We start from the raw sequence: 17,957 nt of genomic DNA, 5'->3' as shown, positions 1-17,957 counted from the left end.
CCAAAAAACAGAAGAGTCAATGAATGTGATACAAAGTCATCCCGTGCCCGCTGTGCCCACACTGAGTCCCCGGGCACCGGGGCCTCCCCATCGCACCGCTCCTGTCACGGCTCCTGTCACGGCTCCTGTCACGGCTCCTGTCAGTCATGGCTCCACCCACAGCCTGAGGGACACAGAGCTGCATTCCTGCCTCACACTCGTGTAGCCGTTTATGGGGCGTGTGATCATCCACGGGAGCAACTGCCAGTCCCTCGGGCCGGAGCCCCGGGCACAGTCGGGCATGAACTGTGCTTCCGCTGGAACCCCAGAGAGTTTCCCTGGAGAGCCGGGCTCCAGGAGAGCCGGCACCTGGTCCGTGGCTGAGCGCCGACCTAGGAGCCAGGAGGTCAGGGTTCCGTTCCCGGTCAGGGCCCAGGCCCGGGGGGTGGGCTCCATCCCCAGTGCGGGGCCCGCAGGAGGCAGCCGGTCCCTCGTTCTCTCTCCTCATGGCTGTTTCTCTCCCTTCCTCTCTGAAATCCATCAACAGCTCAAAGTGCAAAGCAAACAGGCAGGTTTGCACGTGCCCACGAAGGTGCCCCCACGGGGACCCTCGCCCCGGCATTCTTTGTAAGAAGGCGGAGGCCCGAGTCCGCCACAAGATGATATGGGGTGGGGGACTGTTTTTAATTCTTGGGGGTATAAAGCGTGTAGTGCCGTGGCTGAGAATTCTGTTTTAAAAAATAAAAAAGCTTCACACGAAATAGATGCTCCGCGTCCCTCCTAGCCAGCCTGCGCGTTCCTCTCTCAAAGATGAGGAGCACACGGGACCATTAAGGTTCACTGCGGGGTACCCCCCACCTCCCCCCCCAGCCCCAGCCCCGCCCCCTCCCCGGCGGCCCAGCGGGAGGGGCTGATGGGAACACGGGGTTCTTCTCTCCCAGCCTGGAGCGCAGGCGTGGGTGTTTGAGATTTTCAGATCTCATTTCTGTGCTGAGCGTGAGGAAGCCAGAGGCAGTGCTACGAAGCCACAGCAAAGCAAACCCTCCACACAGCGTCCCCGTCCCCGTCCCTGTCCCTGTCCCTGTCCCTGTCCCTGTCGCCGGAGCCAGGAGGGGGTGTCTGCAGAGAGCCAGCTGAGCCCTCTCCCTCACTCTGGGGGGGAAAGGGGGTTGGGCGGTGACCTTTCTCATTTTTCTTTGAAAAATACTGTTTAATGAAATGACTCAAACCAGTGGACATGGCTCACAAGTGACAAGGTAACAATAAGTCCACGGTAAGAATTGAGTCTCATCTGGGCTGGCGAGGCTCAGGGGCTGAGCATCGACCTGGGAACCAGGAGGTCACGGTTCGATTCCCGGTCAGGGCACAGGCCCGGGTTGTGGGCTCCATTCCCAGTGGGGGGCGTGCGTGAGGCAGCCGATCCATGATTCTCTCTCCTCATGGATGTTTCTCTCTCTCTCCCTCTCCCTTTCCCTCTGAAATCAAGAAAAAAAAATATATATATATATATATATATAATATATATATATATATATATTTTTTTTTTTTTTAAGAGAATTAGTCGCCTCCCATCCTGTGCTGGGGGACCTCCCTGTCCCGGGTCACCAGGAGGTTTCGGACGTTGCCAGTTCCACAGGATCCCTCAAGGGACGACCCCCCCACATGTGCTAACATGCACACACACGTGTGCTCCTTGGTGTGCACACGGACAGCGTTCTCCACCCCTTGCTGCCCATCACGTGTTAGCCACGAACAGCACATGCCACTCCCCATGTCACACCCGCTTCGTTTTTGTAAAAGCTGCAACATTTTCCCTTGCTTGGAGAGATCAGAATTTATTTTCGTGTTTTTTTAGTATATTTCTATTGATTTCAGAGAGGAAGGGAGAAGAGAGACAGAAACATCCGTGATGAGAGAGGATCATGGACCGGCTGCCTCCTGCACGCCCCCCACTGGGGATGGAGCCCACAACCCGGGCCTGTGCCCTTGACGGGGAATCGAACCCCGACCTCCTGGTTCCTAGGTCGATGCTTACCACTGAGCAACACAGGCCGGGCTGGATCATATTTATCTAACCACTGCCGGCTCTTCCCAAATCTCTGCCATCGTGACAATGGCTGTGGGCCCGACAGGGACGTGGGCGGGGGGGTGCCGCCCAGGCTTCATCCGGGAATCCCTGGGTCCCAGGTGCGTCCGCTCTTACTGTTAATAGGCCACGCCCATCCTGTACTCAACGTGAAGGGCGGGGCGGGGGGGGGGAAGGGGGCGGGTCTGTGGGGATGGGAGATTCTCTTTACGCAAAATGCGCGCAGGCTCGGGGCCCAAGAGCCCGCACCCCCATTTTCAAGATGGGAAGACTGAGGGGTTCAGAGATATCCACGAATGACCCCGCGGGGTCACCGACCCCCAGCCCGGCCGCCTGGAAGTCACACTCCCCGGCCCCAAGCCCCCCCCTGGCGGGCGCTCCGCCCCCCAACCCGGGACCCCCAGCGCCCGAATCTGCTGGTGGAGGGTCCTGCCCCGACACCCCAATAATCACCGTCACGTCTCATCGCGCTCACACCCTCGGGTGGGACCAGTCACCCAGCGCCGGGGCGGCCTCCCGGGGCACCCGAGTGGCACGTCGTGTTTTAATGACAACCCAGGACGGATGGACGGACGGACGGACGGACGCGCGGCTGGGGCTTGGGAAACCCCGCAGGTGATGCCAAGGGCGCAGGGCGGGCGCATGGAGGAGGCGCGCCAGGCCTCGTGCACGTCCCCAGCCCCGGGCGCCCCCGCCCATCTCCCGGGTCCCCGCACCTGTGCGCCCGGGCAGCGCCCGCCCCCCTGTCTGGGCCCCGGAAGGAACCCCGGCTCTTTCCCGGGAGCTCATGCGCGGTGCGGGGTGACCTTCCGGGGCGCCCTTCAGCCCCGGTCAGTCCGGCGGTAATGGAGTCACTCCGGGGCGATGAGGCGGCGGAGGACATGGCTCCTGCCTTCTCCACAGAGAGGCCCTGGGGGTGGGGGGCAGGGGGCGCAGGGGAGACACAGCGGCTGAAGGCTGGTGACCTGGTGACCTCACCCCAGTTCACATGGGGAAGTCCCCCGCGAGGCTGTGTGTGAAAACGGGGCCTTTAGGGAGGAAATTAAATAAATGAGGTTGTGCCTGGCTGGTGGGGCTCGGGGGTGAGCGTTGACCTAGGAACCAGGAGGTCAGGGCTCCATCCCCAGTGTGTGTGTGTGTGGGGGGGGGGGGGGGGGGGTGCAGGAGGCAGCCGGTCCATGATCCTCTCTCATTATTGATGTTTCTCTCTCCCTCTCCCTCCCTCTCTGACATCAATAAAAACATATTTTTAAATAATGTATAAATAAAAATAAACTCAGTAGCACGAGAGAAAGGAAAACTCTCTTTGGAGCAAGAGGCGCCCTCCTGCCAGCGGGGCCCGGGGTTCAGCCATTGGCCGGCGGGGCGTTTGGAAAACAAGGGCCGAGTGTCTCCCCGCCCCCCTCCCCCCAGCACCGCGGTGGCCGGAGGAGCGGGCGGGAGGGGCGCCCAGAGGGGACGGGTGGGCCCTGCCGTCAGGCCCCGCAGCAGAGCAAGGCCAGCCAGGCCTGTCCCCCAGGACCCGAGCGGTGACTGGCTGCACCCCAGTAACCGCCCGCCTCCCACCCGCTTAGCAACAGCAGCAGAAAGGGCGGGCCTGCTCCCAGGGCTAGCAACCAAGATCCCAGGGCCGGCCCTCATTGGCCAAGCTTGGGTCATGTGCCCAAGCCTGGTCCAATCCTTGAAGGCCTAGTAGGAGATGAGACGCTCTGATTGGTCAGGCACAAGTCATGAGCCCACCCCTAGAGGGGGAGGAGAGTTAGCGCTTCCCAGACCACACGGCCTCCAAGCAGGGGAGCCAGTGACCCCACCCCCACCCCCACCCCCACCCCATCCCCCCCCAAAAAAAGATCAGGGTGTTCTCAGAGGAAGGAAGAAATAGCAGACAACGCTATCATCTGACGGGTTTGGGTCTGAAGTTAGGTGGGAGGAGAGGTGAGCAAAGCCACAACAATGAACACGAGGGCGCGTAGTAGGGGTTCAATGAAACACTCGACGGAGCAGAGGAGTCATGTCCTGCTAACACCCAGAGGAGACCCATTGACTGCTTACCCGTCTCCCTTCATCCTGACAACATCCCCCGCAGCCGGAGCTCGTACCCTGTCTCCCAGGTGAGAGTGCGACAGCACAGAGAGGTTAAGCAGCTCACGCAAAGTCACACAGCAAACAGGTGGCGGAGCTGGGATTCGAACCCCGGCAGCCGGCCACCTGAGTCCCAGGCCTTTCATTTCAATGAGGCGCCGGAAACAGGGAGAGGGAAGGAGCTGGAGGAGGAGCAAACGGAATTTAACTAAGCGGCGGGAGGGAGCGAAAGCTAACAGGAAGTGCTAGCAAAGCTCCTTCCAGCCCGGCCGGCGCGGCTCAGGGGTTGAGCATCGACCTATGAACCAGGAGGTCAGGGTTCGATTCCCAGTCGGGGCACATGCCAGGATTGCGGGCTGCATCCCTAGTGAGGGGCGTGCAGGAGGCGGCCCATCCTTGAGTCTCTGTCATCATTAATGTTTCTCTCTCTCCCTCTCCCTTCCTCTCTGAAGTCACTAAGAAAATATATTAAATCGGGTTTTTTTTAAAGTTCATTCTACAACTGAATGAAAACTTTCACAAAAGATGACAGTGCTCCTGGCGGGTGGGGTGCCCCTTGGCAACTCTCTCTGAACCCCCTCTCTATGTCTGGGGAACCCCCATCTCTATGAGGCAGCAGGAAATCACTCAATATACTTTTCCATGGCCTGGAATACTATGCAGCCATTAAAAAAACAAGATGGTTCAACTCGGTGAGACAGTTCAAAGCGGAAGAGCAGAAGCTCTCGTTAGGAGAGAGTTAAGCCCCTGGATCCAGCCGTGCCTGAAGCTGTATCCTCCGAGAACTCCCCACCTCCCAGGACCAGGACATGTCTGACGTTGTTCTTGCAGCGATGAGAATCCAGACGAATATGCTCTTGCATTTGCTACCTCATCTCCATGGGCGCCCCCAACGTCTTAGTGTGGAAAACAGGCCTGGGTGTCCCACATACACTGGCGACGGAGGCTCTGGTCATCTTTAACGCAACCCGCAGGCGGGAGTCATCGGAGGATAAAAGAGCTAACAGGTGGGCCCTCGCACCCTCGCGTGCTGGTTCCCTCCAGCAGCGTCCCCACGAGGGGTCTTCGGAGCTGGGAGCCAGCAGCGCGCTTTGCCTGCGGAGCGGAAAATACCCCGCGTGCGCGCACGTGTGGCACTATTTTTACAGCGTTACATAAACGCTCCTGCAATCAGCCAAACCCACTCGCTCAACACCATCGCAGAACCGATGGCGGCGTCCGATCAATATGTTTTTCTTTTTCAACCAAGACCCACAATTCTTCTCACTCAGACACGCTGGGTAACGTTTTCTCCTGTTCAAAGGGCTTGTTGTTCTTGACCACAAAGGGCTGTAAACGCACGTTTACAGAGCAGTCCCTGCCTGACGACCGAAGGCAAACTCGATCTTAGAAAAAAAAAGGCCAGCGTGTAGGGCATTTACTGGGGCTTTGCAGGCCATAGGATCTCTGTCACAGTGACCTGCGTCCCTGTGGTGAGAAAGCAGCCACAGACAGTATGCAAACACACAGGCGCAGCTGTGTTGCAATAAAGCTTTATTGAAACACACAAGTGGAGGGCCGGGTTTGACCCCCCGGGGCCATCATGGGGTGCTGCCTGGTTTAAGGGGTGCAGAAAATAACAAGCAACGTGTTGGAAGCCCAGGCCAGCACGGGGCCTGACTGAATTTACACGTCGCTAAAGTATTGCGGGAGGAGGTGGAGAAAATGGAGTTTGATTGACGGGAAGAAGCCCAGGGCGCTGAGCATCTTAAAGTTGCAAACCCGGCGCGGTGGCCGCCTTCTCTCCGGGACGCGCTGAGGCCTCCCCGGGGGAGTGGGCAAAACTCAGGGCGCCACGGAAGCCGCCCCGGCCGTGGCCTCGGCGAGGAGCCTGGCCAGGCCCTCGTGGAGCTGCGGGCCCTGGTTCTGCCCGCAGACCCTCCGCTCTGCGACTGGGTGAGGAGGTGAAGCTCATCGGGAAGACGGGCGGCACCTGCTTGCCTCCGCAGGCTGCCGGCGGGCGGGGCGGGCCAGGGCCTCTTCGAAAGGCTCCCCCTCAGGCACCACCAGGAGCCTGTGGACCCCAGAGGCTTTGAGGGACCCCCTGCACCCCCCTGGGAGAGGGCCTCGGGGCGCCGGGTAACAGAATGGCTAGGAGGTTCGGGGAGAGACTCAGGCAAAAGCCAGACACGGGGGCAGGTAGTGCCCCGGAGCCCGGCGTCCTCCGCTGTCCCGACCACGTCATGCTCATCGCCGCCACCGCGGGCTGAGCACCTACTATGCGCTGGGCCCCGAGCAGGAGCAGGAGCATCCGTGTCTCACTGGGTCCTGGTCACCGAGGTCTCGTTCGTTAGTGATGGTCACGGGTCACGGACCTCACAGACTGCAGGAACAGGCTCGGCACCCCCACCTTCTCCCCGGGGCGTGGGCGGGTCACGGAGGAGGCGACGCCAAAAACTCACGGACATGCGTGTGTCCGTCCACTTCGTCACGAATGCGTCGTGATTGGGGCCAGTCAAGCTCAGGCACAGGCAGGGGCGGGCGCGGCGGTGGCATCGGTGAGAACCCGCCAGGCGGGCCCGTCCCTCCTCCCTCCTCCCACCTCCCTCCTCCATCCTCTCCAGTGCTGCAAAGGCCCGGGTTGCGGGCTTGATCCCCAGTGGGGGGCGAGCAGGACGCAGCCGATCCATGATTCTCTCTCATCACTGATGTTTCTCTCTCACACTCCCTCTCCCTTCCTCTCTGACATCGATAGAAATATATTTATTTAAAATGAATAAATACGTGCCAGCCACTAACAAGCGACGTCTGCGCCAGATACGGCCCAGGCCCCGCGGCCCTCGCTCCCTGCCCCGCTGGGAGCAGCTTTGTCTGCCATCTGTCTACACCTGCCCTCCGACCCCGCTCCCCATGCCCTCCGACCCCCGCTCCCCATGCCCTCCGACCCCGCTCCCCATGCCCTCCGACCCGCTCCCCATGCCCTCCGACCCCGCTCCCCATGCCCTCCGACCCCGCTCCCCATGCCCTCCGACCCCGCTCCCCATGCCCTCTGACCCCCGCTCCCCATGCCCTCCGACCCGCTCCCCATGCCCTCTGACCCCGCTCCCCATGCCCTCCGACCCCGCTCCCCATGCCCTCCGACCCCGCTCCCCATGCCAAATCTCATGGCTGGGAGCTCAGGGTCCCCTCGGACAGGCCGCCCCTGGCCCCGGCCCCGGCCCAGCTGCCCCCTCCCCACTGCCTGCCCCTCAGCTCGCCAGCAGAGCCAGGCCTGCAGCGGGAGGAGCCACGGCCACAGAAGAACCCCAGGCCGGAGTGGAAACACGTCCCCGCACCCCACACCAGAGCCGGGCAGACGAAGGCACCCAAGGATGCCGGGGCCGGAGCTGGCAGAGCCCGCCGCCCCCCCTCCCGGGCCCCCCCTTCCACACCCACCCCCAGCCCGCACCCCGCAGGCCCACGGATCGGCGGCCACGGCGGTATTTCCCGTGTCCATTTGCCCGATGCGGAGGGGAGGCCTTGGCGCCCGGAGCAGGGTGAGGGGCGTTGGCGCTGTGTGCGGGGCGCCCCAGGAGTTAGGACCCGGGGGGCTCATCCGGGTTAGTGCCCACAGCACCGCGGTCATGGCGTGCAGCAAGTCCAATTGGACTCCATCGATTTTTTGGTAACAATTTTGGGGCCGAAGCGTAAGGCGAGGGGATTGATCAGTTACAGAGTCAGGTGCCGGGGGAGGGGGTGGGGCGAAACCTGACTGTGGCGGGCGGGGCGGCAAGAGAAGGAAGGGGTCCAACCTGGTGAGGAAACGGGGGGTGGGGGGGCGGGTGCAGGAACTGCCCTCCGTCAAGGGTTGCATGCCCCCCAAACCCATATGTTGAAACCTCCGGGACCCCAGGTGATGGAGTTAGGGGGCGGGGCCTGCGGGAGCTGAGGAGGTCTGGAGGGAGGAGCCCCGATGGGATTAGTGCCCTTCTGCCCCCCCCCCCCCCCCCCCCCCCCCGCCAGGTGAGCACAGAGAGAAGTCCTCCTCGGGGTGTGACCACGCCCACACCTTCGTCCTGGGCTCCCCAGCCTCTGGAACGGGGAGGAACACATGTCTGCTGCTCATCAGACGGCCCGTCCGGGGCACTGGGTCACAGCAGCCCGGTGGGCGGAGACAGGGCCCATTGTACAGATGGGCAAACTGAGTCTCAGTGAGCTCCAGGGGCTGGACCGGATCTCCCCGTTTCAGGAGAGAAGCCAGACACTGGATGGTGATACTGACATCTCCCACTGGGCTCCGCATTGGCACCGAAGCCCACGGCCATGGCTGAGACAGTCCTGAGGACGTTTTAACACAGAGAACGTGTGTGAGCCCCAGCCCCGATCGGACACCCGCTCCCGGTCAGGCTGCGTCTCCTCTGTCCCACGGGCGAAGGGGCTGATGGAGGATGTACTCTGAGTCCCATGCTTTTCTTTTTTTAAAAAATTATCTTTTTTTATTGATTACAGAGAAGAAGGGAGAGGGAGAGAGAAACATCCATGATGAGAGAGAGTCATGGATCGGCTGCCTCCTGCACGCCCCCTACTGGGGATGGAGCCCACAACCCGGGCCTGTGCCCTGACGGGGAATCCAACTGTGACCTCCTGGTTCATAGGTCAAAGCTCAACCACTGAGCCACCCCGGCCGGGCTCTGAGTCACATTCTTGCTCTACAAGTCCACTCACTCACGCTGGGGGAGGGTGGGTGGCTCACTGTCCATCACCGGGGATGCTGCCTGGGGTGCAGGCGGGGGGGGGGGGGGTCCCCCGTGGTGAGCGGGGGGGAGGGACCCTCTCCATCGCATTCAGTTCAGACCCAGCACAGAAGAAAGGGGCCACCCAGACACAGACAACTGGGGAATGGGGGGGCTCATCCGGGAACCAGGCCCCAGGACGGCCTTTGCCCGCCGGGGGAACACCCCCCCCCCCCAGACTTCCCGCCAACCAGCGAGGGGTTTCTTTGGTGCTCCTGGATCCAGGCAGCCGCCATGCCCATTGTTGGCTCCAAGCCCCAAACCCAAACAGAGGTCCCCCGCCCCCCCTGCCCCCTGCCTCCTGCCTCCGGTGGGGGGTGGGTGGTGCTGAAATGATTTACTCTGGGAACGTCCCTGTCCCACCATTAAATCACTCAGGGGAGGCCTCGGCATTTGCATACCACTGCCTGCCCCCCCCCCCAAGGCCGCCTCTCCAAAGAGCCCCCCACACACAGAGGCACCCCCATCCCTGTTGTCAGGGGAGTGCAGTGTGCCCCATGCCAAGGTGCCAGGCGGGGCTGCGCGCGCCTCCGCCCGGAGGCCCCCTCCTCCCACTCCCAGGCGCTGCCACTCACAAGGCCCTTCTGTCAGCCGCTCCCACCCACACGCATCGCGGGTCACTGGCGCAGGGCGCGTCCCCCCCACCCCACCCCCACCCCCACCCCCAAGCGGGGATGCCACCGCGCGGCCCTTTGGCAAAGCCTCAGCCGGCACTAAAGCGCTTGGCCGCGGGGCCGGCCGGGGCGGTGCTGACGCGCCCCAAGCACAGGCCCATCTGGCTCAGCCCTTGCGCGGCTCCAAGAAGCGCACCCACCTCGCTCTTTACCAGGCAGCTGCCCACGCAGGAGGGGGCGCGGGCACGGGTGGGCGCAGGCTGCCCCGCGGCGACACGGAGAGCAGGCCCTTCTTGCCTCTCAATTCCGCCAACCCCTCCGCCCAACGCCGTGGGCAGATCTTGCCCACAGGACCCCCCAATCCCACCTGCTCTGAGGGACGCGCTGGCTCGTTTGCTGCAAACCTTTCTAACCAACCGCAGGCAACTAAGTATCTTTCAGGAATTTCAGCCTTGTTCCTCCCCAGCTCCCTAACTGCGGCTAAATATAGGTATCAAACTGCCTCTGTATGTCCCCGGGGAGGAAGGGGGGGTACACATGAGCTTCCCAAGGCATGGCGATGGGGGGGCGAGGGGCAGGGGGGGCAGCAACAGATTTCAGGGGTGGCACGCCTTCCCTCCCGGGGCCCAGGCCTCCCTGAGCCGGGCACCAAGCTCTCCCGTGTCCAGGGGAGGAGATGGGGTTGGGGGGACAAGGGGGGGCTCGCCATGTTCTCTTACACGGCACTAGGCAGGCCGCTTCTCCAAGAAATGTCCAGCGTTCGCTCAGGAGCGCACCCAGGTCAGCGCCGACCCCCGTGGAGAAACAAAGCGGACACCAAGCCCCGAGGCCTGTGCGTTCTGGAAACGGGTCCCGGGGAGCCGCCTCGACCTCCTGGCCACAGCGGCTCGGCCCTCAGGTGCCCTGGCGCTGCGGACCCGCCGGGCAGAATGGAGAGTGGGATGCGGATGGGCAGGCGCCTCGGGCCGCCGGGGCCTCCGGGCCGGAGGTTTTCTGACACATTCGGGGTCACCGGGGGGCACCTCACAGGAAGACAGCGCTCACTCTCCCACGCACACGCACCGCACAGGAACGCGGACGGACACGCCGGGCTCCTAAGCCGCCTTCCCAGACGTTCAAGCTGAAAAGTTCAGGCTGCGCGCCTCCCGCACCGAGTGCCTGCGCGGCGGGGCTGCGGGGAGCCCGGGAAGGGGGTTTTCTGAGGCCGGAGCTGCCCGCCGGCTCGCCGCCCGCACGTCCCGCTCCGAGAAGGTCTGGCGAAGGGAGCTCTCGCCTCGCGCGCCAGCCCCGCCGGCGGCTGCGCCCCGTTCCCCGGCGCCTTTCGGCTGCGTCTCCGCGGCTGGCGGTGGGGGGAGGGGAGGGATCGGCATTTTAGGAGCAGCTTTTCCTCCAGAACCGACACGGAGCCACGCCGCGGCGGCAGAAGGCTCTCCGAACTCCGGCGGAGACGGGGGGTAGCTGGGTAGGTTGCCTTTCCCACGCACACCGCGCCGGTGCAGGCGGAGCCCGGCTCCCGGACCCAGGCGCCGGCTGCGGGCATCCCCGCGTTCCCGGAGGCCCTGCGCGCCCGCCCGGGGCTGCCTGGCGGCCTGGGGGTCCGGGCGCTGGGGCCGCCGGGTGTGCGGGAGGCCCCGCGGCAAGGCCACTTGGGGAGGGGTCCCGGAGCGCCGCGGGGCGTGGGGAGGAGCTGGGGACGCGCCAGACCGCGCGGGTGGAGGCGACCTGAAGTCGGGCCCGGCCCGCAGGTGTCCTGGGAACTCAGGGCCCTGCGCCCACGGGCAGGCGGAAGCCGAGAGAGGGGGTCCACCGACGCCCGCCACAGCGAAACCCCGCGAGAACCAGGACCCGGGGGGATGGCGCCCCGAGGCGGGGCGGGGAGGGGGCTGGATTCCTGGAGGCGCGCCCCCACTCGCCTCCGGAGGCTCGGCGCTCTCCGAGGATCCGCAGGGGAGCTGGGGAGGAGGGCGAGCGGGCTCGCGCTTGGAAAAGGGGTCTGTGCTGGGGACCCCCGGGTTCCCAGGGTCTCCCCAGACCTCTCCAAGTCCGGAAGAGGCGAGCAGCCGGGGACTTGAGAAGGAGGTGGCCGCCCCGCGCCGGAGCCAACTTTGTGCGCGGCGGCCGGGGTCGGGGAGGGGGTCCCGGGGACGCGTTACCTGGGCACCGGAGCGCAGTCAGCGCCAGCAGCAGCCCGAGCGGCGGCGCCCGGCCCGGGGGCGGCATGGTCCTCGGCGCGCGGGGGCGCGAGGGGCGCCGCTCCGGTCGCGCGCCCGGCCCGGCCCGCGGCTCCCGGGAGCGACCCGGGGGGCTACGCTGGGGCTGCGGGCATGGCTCTTCCCAGGGCGCAGGCGGCCGGCGCTTCTCGGGCTGCGCCAGGCGCGGAAGGGAGCGGGGTCCAGGCTCAGCGCCCCGCATCCTCGCCGGCAGCCCTGCGCTTGGTCCGAGTGGCGTGGCCCCGGCCGCCGCCGCCGCCGCCGCCGCCTCCGCGGCTCCTGCGTCCCAGCGCCCGTGTCATCCCGGCCTCGCCGCCGCCGCCGCGCCAGCTGCCGGCCGCCCCTGAGCCGCGGAGAGAGTGAGCGAGGCGGCGAGCGAGCGCCCGGAGCAGGGAGGGGCGCGGAGGGAGGGGCGGCGAGGCCGGGGGAGGGGCCGCCGGAGCCGGGGCAGCGGGCGGCCGCCCGGTGATAGGCGGCGGGACATGCCACTCCCTGGCGTCCCCGGGGGAGGGCGCCGGGCCGCGGAGGCCTGGGGAGACCCGCGGGGGCGGGCAGGGGCGGGGCACGGGCACAGACGCGGGTGGCTCGCCCCGGGAAGGGCAGGGGGGTCTGGGCGTGCTCGGGGCGTCGCGGTAGGAGTTCCCAAGGTCGGGGCTGAGGGCGGCGGGGCAGGTCCTGGGGTGGGCAGGTGTCTGCAGGTGACAGGGACGGCGAGAGGTCCCGGAATAGATTTGGCGCGGCTCAGGGTGCCTGGGGGAGGGGAGGCAGAGGTGGCCTCGGGGAGCCGGGGGTGCCTGGGTGGGGGGCGGGGAGGGGCGGTCAGGGATCCCGGGACAGATCTGAGGTGTCGTGGGCTGTGCACCCAGGTGAGAAGCAGCTCCCCCCCCCCCTCCCCAGGCCCTTTATTTACTGGAAGGAAGAGCGCGCGAGGCGCAGTGGGGGCGAAGGCCGAGCGGGTCAGTGACCCCGGGGCGGGGGGCGGGGTGGGGCAAAGCGGGGAGCAGAGGCAGAGGAGGACGGGGGCCTTAGAGGGCTCCCGGGTGCCCTTTATCCACCAGCCCTGGCTCTTCCTGGGCGCCCACCCCACCCCCCAAACCCGGGCCAGGCCCGGGGCGTGGCTGCGCGGCGGGGCCGGGCGGGGCACCCCGCCAGCTCTCCGCAGATGCCCTGAAAGTCGCCGGCACGGCTGCAGGCGCAGGGGGCCTGGGGGTGGGGGCAGGGGGCGCCTGGGGTTGGAGTCCGCGCCCGCCCCAACCCCCATCCACCCGCCCCCCGGGCGCCCCCGTCTCCGTTTTCCAAGACGAAGTGGGTCAAACTCTGCGCGGCCAGGATGGAGGATGAGGCTCTAGAAGGACGTGGCCGCCTGGAGTCTGGGCCGAGCACCCGGGGGCCCTGCAGCTCCCCTAGCTGTGCGCCCTGGAGACGGGGGCCCGTGGCCCCTCCCGAGCCTCAGTTTCCCCCTCTGAGAAGCGGGCGCCGTGGCGGCCTCCACCTGGGGCCCCAGATCAGGCACAGAAAACTCCTGCCCTAACTAGGAAGCAGAGCTCCTGGGAAGGGACCCGCCGCCACATTATTATTCTCCTCATCACGGCCATTATCACTATGTCTCTGATTCCCCCGCAGGCCGGCCTGCGCACCAGGCAGCCCTCCGCCCCTCCCAGCTGGCGCGCACCTGCCTCATTAGTACCGACAGCCTCATTAGCAGAGCCGCGCTCAGCTCTTCTGAGAGGAAAGGGGGGGGACAGGGCTGGGGCAGGTGGGGAGGCCAGGCCCGGGTTGATTAGGAAACATACAGGGATTTTCCCAGCCCTGGCCGAGCCCCCCCCCCCCCCCCCCCGCCGGCACCCTGGCAAGGCCTGGGGTGCACGGAGACCCACATACCAGGCTGGACCGTGGGTGGCCTCCTGGAGGCCCCCACGGTCCCCGCTCCGGGATGAACCCCCAAAGCTGTCAGGCCTTTCTGGGGACCCTCTGGTTAGGCTGCCCGCCACCTCCTGTCCCTCCCGCTCTCGTTCCTGAGTGCAGGCTGAGCTGAGCACCTACTGTGCGCCAGGCCTGTGCGGGGTGAGGGTGGCCAGGACCACACGCATGGAGTTCCGTGTGGCAGGTACGAGGGGGACATGCACACGCCGCTCATCGGGAGGGGCTGCCTCCTCGGGGACACGTGCCCGGCGCGGCCTGGCGTGATCCTGTCAAGGAGCCCACGTGTCTGACGGGCGGCAGGCCCGAGAAAGCGGGGCGTCTGTGACCAGAGATGAGTCCTTTTCTGGCAGGGTGCATGGGGGGTGTCTGTGTCCCCCAGCAAGGGTCACACGGGACCAGGCCCTCCTGCTCCCCACTCAGGACCACCCGCAGAGGCACCCCATTTCTCAGGGCGGAGCTGGGGCTGGGGGCAGGGGCGCCTCACTCGCCTGCCTCTGCCAGCCGGTCCCTGGCCCGTGGCCCTGCAGCCTCCCAGCCTCCTGGGGACCTGCACCCCCGTCCCACCTGCACACCCGTCCCACCTGCACACCCGACCCACCTGCACACCTTCGCCCTGGAGTCTCCTCTCCTCAGCCCCCCACCCCTTCCAGGTCCTCCCAGGACCCGCCCCTTCTCCCTTCAGCTCTCAGCTCAAATGTCACCTCCTCCGGGAGGCCTTCCCAGACCACGCCATCTAAAATAGACACTCCCGCCCGGCCGGCGTGGCTCAATGGGTGAGTGTCAACCTATGAAGCAGCAGGTCATGGTTCAATTCCCAGCCAAGGGCACATACTGGGGTTTCGGGCCCAATCCCCAGTAGAGGGCATGCAGGAGGCATCCCATCCATGATTCTCTCTCATCAATGATCTCTCTCTCTCTCTCTCCCTGGCTCTCTGAAATCAATAAAAATACATTTTAAAAATAAATAAATAAATAAAACATACCCCCTCCACTCCCTCGCTAGCCCTGTCCGTGTGTTTGAGGTGCTGCTGAGACAGAGCGAGGTAGACGGGCAGGCTTCCGGCCCCCGGACTCAGGATGCTGATGGCGGTTCTGAGGGTGCCCTCACGGCTGTGTGACTTTGGGGAAGCCCCTAGCCCTCTCTGAGCTTCTCTGTGAGCGGAAATGACAACCCCAGCTCCGCCTCTCCTGGGCCTGCCCCACGATTGGATGAAGACGCCTGCATATTAACAAGTCTGTATCTAAGCGGGTATTTCTGGCGTTGATCTGAGCAGGACGAGGCCTTCCCTGATCTTGAAGGGCTGCTGGGGGGTATGGGGGGTGGCGGCGCCGGCAGCAATGACCTAGGAGACCCCCAGGGCTGGGCAGAGCGGGCCTCTCACTCCCACCCTATCCCCCCGCCCAGCGAACCCAGAACCCCACCCCCAGCCGGGGGGAGGCTCAGAACCACACAGCCCAACTCCCCTGTGCACAGAGAGGGACACTGAGGCCAGGAGAGGTCCCGCCCCCGCTTCTGGAGGTGTGGGGAGGCAGATCCAAGCAGGAAGCAGCCGGGCCCCCGCCCAAGGCCCGCGGCGCGGCGCCAGGCTCCACCCTCCAGGCAGCTGCCCCCACGCGGGCCCTCCCCCGCCCCTCGCTGCGGCTCAGCCCACGCGCGGGGCTGCAAACGTAGGGCGACACTGCCATCGCGTGGCGGTCGCTGGTACTGCGGGCCCGACCTGCGCAGCAAAAGCAAGGCGGGGACCTGGAGGGGTGGGGGTCCGAGGGGAAGTAGGGGGCTAGGCAAAAAGATTGCCCCTCCTCCCCGAGCGCCCAGAGGCCTTGAAAGACCCCTTCACCCGGTGCACCGCCAACTCTTCCAGCACGCAGGCGGCGACCCCGACGTGACCACCCGTTGGATGGATGCTCCTTGCAAAGACGGGCAGCCTTCCTTTTCCCTGCAAAGGGGACCGGAATCCACTCAAATCACCTTCCCACCACCCCGAGAACGGTGCGGGGAGGGGCCTCCCGAAACAGCGGCGGCGCTCACCTGCCCCAGCTCACCTGGCCGCCTAGACCCGTGGAGGGAGGCGGGCTCCTTCAGGGCAACCACTCTGGGAGCCCCGGCCTCAAGCATCCTCTCTTCTCTCTCTCTCTCTCTCTCTCTCTCTCTCTCTCTCTCTCTCTCTCTCTCTCTCCTTCTCTCTGTCCCGTTTCCCTATTTTATTTTTCTGCAGAACAGCTGTGACTACCTGGTGCCGGATGTGCAGGGAGAGAAACTCCATCCCTGCTCATCTCCTGCCTTGGACACCAAGCAGCCCGCTGGGCACAGGGCAGTATCCAGTACATGGTGGGTGGATGGATGGATGGATGATGGATGGATGGATGGATGGATGGATGATGGATGGATGGATGGTTGGTTGGATGGATGATGGATGGTTGGATGGATGGATGATGGATGGATGGATGATGGATGGATGGATGGATGATGGATGGATGGTTGGATGGATGATGGATGGATGGATGATGGATGGATGGATGGATGATGGATGGATGGTTGGATGGATGGTGGATGGAGGGATGGAGGGATGATTGATGGATGGATGGATGGATGGATGGATGGATGGAAGGATGGATGGATGATGGATGGATGGATGGATGATGGATGGATGGATAGATGGATGGATGGATGGATGGATGATGGATGGATGGATGGATGATGGATGGATGGGTGGATAAATGGATGGATGGATCGTTAAATGGATGGATGGATAAATGGATGGATGGATGGGTGGGTGGATGGATGGAGGTTGGATGGATGGATGGATGGATGGATGGAACTCAGGGCTGGACGAGAGACCCAGGGGGTGGGGTTTGGGAGCCAGCTTAAAGTGTGCTAGAAGCCCAGCCAGTGTGGCTCAGGAGGTCACGGTCAGGGCACAGGCCCGGGTTGTGGGCTCCATCTCCAGGAGGGGGCGTGCAGGAGGCAGCAGACCCATGATTCTCTCTCGTCATGGATGTTTCTCTCCCTCTCCCTTCCTGTCTGACATCAATAAAAACAACTCTATGTTCTAATGTGTCAGAAGAGCTGACTTTGGGTGGTGAGCGCACAATGCAATGTACACATGAGGTCCCCTAGCATGGTACCCTGGAAACTAGACGATCTTACTAACCAGGGTCACCCCAATAAGCTTCATCTTAAAAAGTGGGGGCCGTGTGCCAGAGCATTTTAAGCGGAAACAGAAAGACGAGTAGCGAGGACTGACCCAGCGTTCGGTCCGGCCTGGCGGGCCCGCTCTGTCCCACCCGCGTGTGGCTGTGGGGTGCACACGACAGAGACGGTGCCGCTGGGACCCTTTCGGAGGGCGCGGCTCCCTGGCGTCCGTCCATGCACGGGGCTGTGACCGTCACCGCCATCCGTTCCAGAACATTCTCATCCCCCCAGACAGAAACCCTGTGCCCAGTCCCCCCCCCCGCCCCCTTCCCACCCGCCCCACGCAGGCTGCCCCTGTGTGGTTACCGAGGCCGGGCGTGTCGGTACACACGGGCCAGGAAGGAAGGGGTCTGAGCCGGCTCCTTGCACCGAGCAGGCTGTTTGCAGGGTCCTGGCCCACTGGGGTGCGAGTCAGCACCTCCCTGCCTCTCAAAGCGGAACCGTACACCCCGCTGTGGGGCGTGGGGGGGGGGGGGGCCCGCCTGCTGGAATCCCTGGGCTGCGATGAGTATCGCGCCTATGAACACGGTGGACGAGTTCTCGTGGCAACACCCTTCCTCTGCTCCTCACCACCAGCCACTGGCTGTGTGGCAGGGGAAACTGAGGCACGGCAAGAGGAAGCCATCTCCCCTGTCACACGGCCGGCCGGCAAGCGGGGGAACCGCACGGGACCCCAGGCCGTCTGACGCCAGGGCCTCTCAGCCTCTGGCAGCCCAAGGCGCGACCCCGGAATCTCCCTGCAGGCCTGTCTTCCTTCCCCACAGCCCCCCCGCCCCCACCCCCGTGGGTGTGAGCGGCAGCCCTGAACCCTGGGGCCGGGAGGGAGTCCCCATCTCGGTGCCTTGGGCCCGGGGCTGTTCTGGAGGGGGCATGTGACCCCGTCCCGGCCAGTGGGGTGCAGAGGGGACCTGTGGGAGGACTGCTCTCCGTGGCCAGGGGCCAGGGCAACAGGCCCCTGTCTGCCTCTGGGCCCCCGTGACCCCGTGACCCCATGACCCTGTGAGGGAGGTGTGATGGGCGGCGCTGGCAGCCTCGTTGGACCCTGAGGCACCACGGCCCTGGGCGGCGGAGTGAGCCCACAGGCCAGGACTCCAGGCCCCCCCCCCCCCGAGGTGAGGC

The 17,957-nt window shown here is 64.8% G+C and overlaps 1 protein-coding gene across 1 annotated transcript in view; it reads right to left on the bottom strand.

Moving 5' to 3' along the window:
- Window positions 1-11,732, bottom strand: part of TMEM132B (transmembrane protein 132B) — a gene marked incomplete at both ends in the record, with an annotated part of 68,669 nt that extends 56,937 nt beyond the window's left edge. Inside the window, one exon of the mRNA XM_079762636.1 lies at window positions 11,666-11,732. Within this exon, the coding sequence (XP_079618762.1) occupies window positions 11,666-11,732 (67 nt within the window). The remainder of the gene's footprint in view (window positions 1-11,665) is intronic.
- Window positions 11,733-17,957: the final 6,225 nt, after the last annotated feature.

This window comes from Cnephaeus nilssonii, assembly GCF_951640355.1.
Source record: "Cnephaeus nilssonii genome assembly, chromosome: 22".
Classification (NCBI taxonomy): Eukaryota; Metazoa; Chordata; class Mammalia; order Chiroptera; family Vespertilionidae; genus Cnephaeus; species Cnephaeus nilssonii.
The sequence above is the reverse complement of the archived record's forward strand: the minus strand, read 5'-3'. Positions and strand labels throughout refer to the sequence as shown.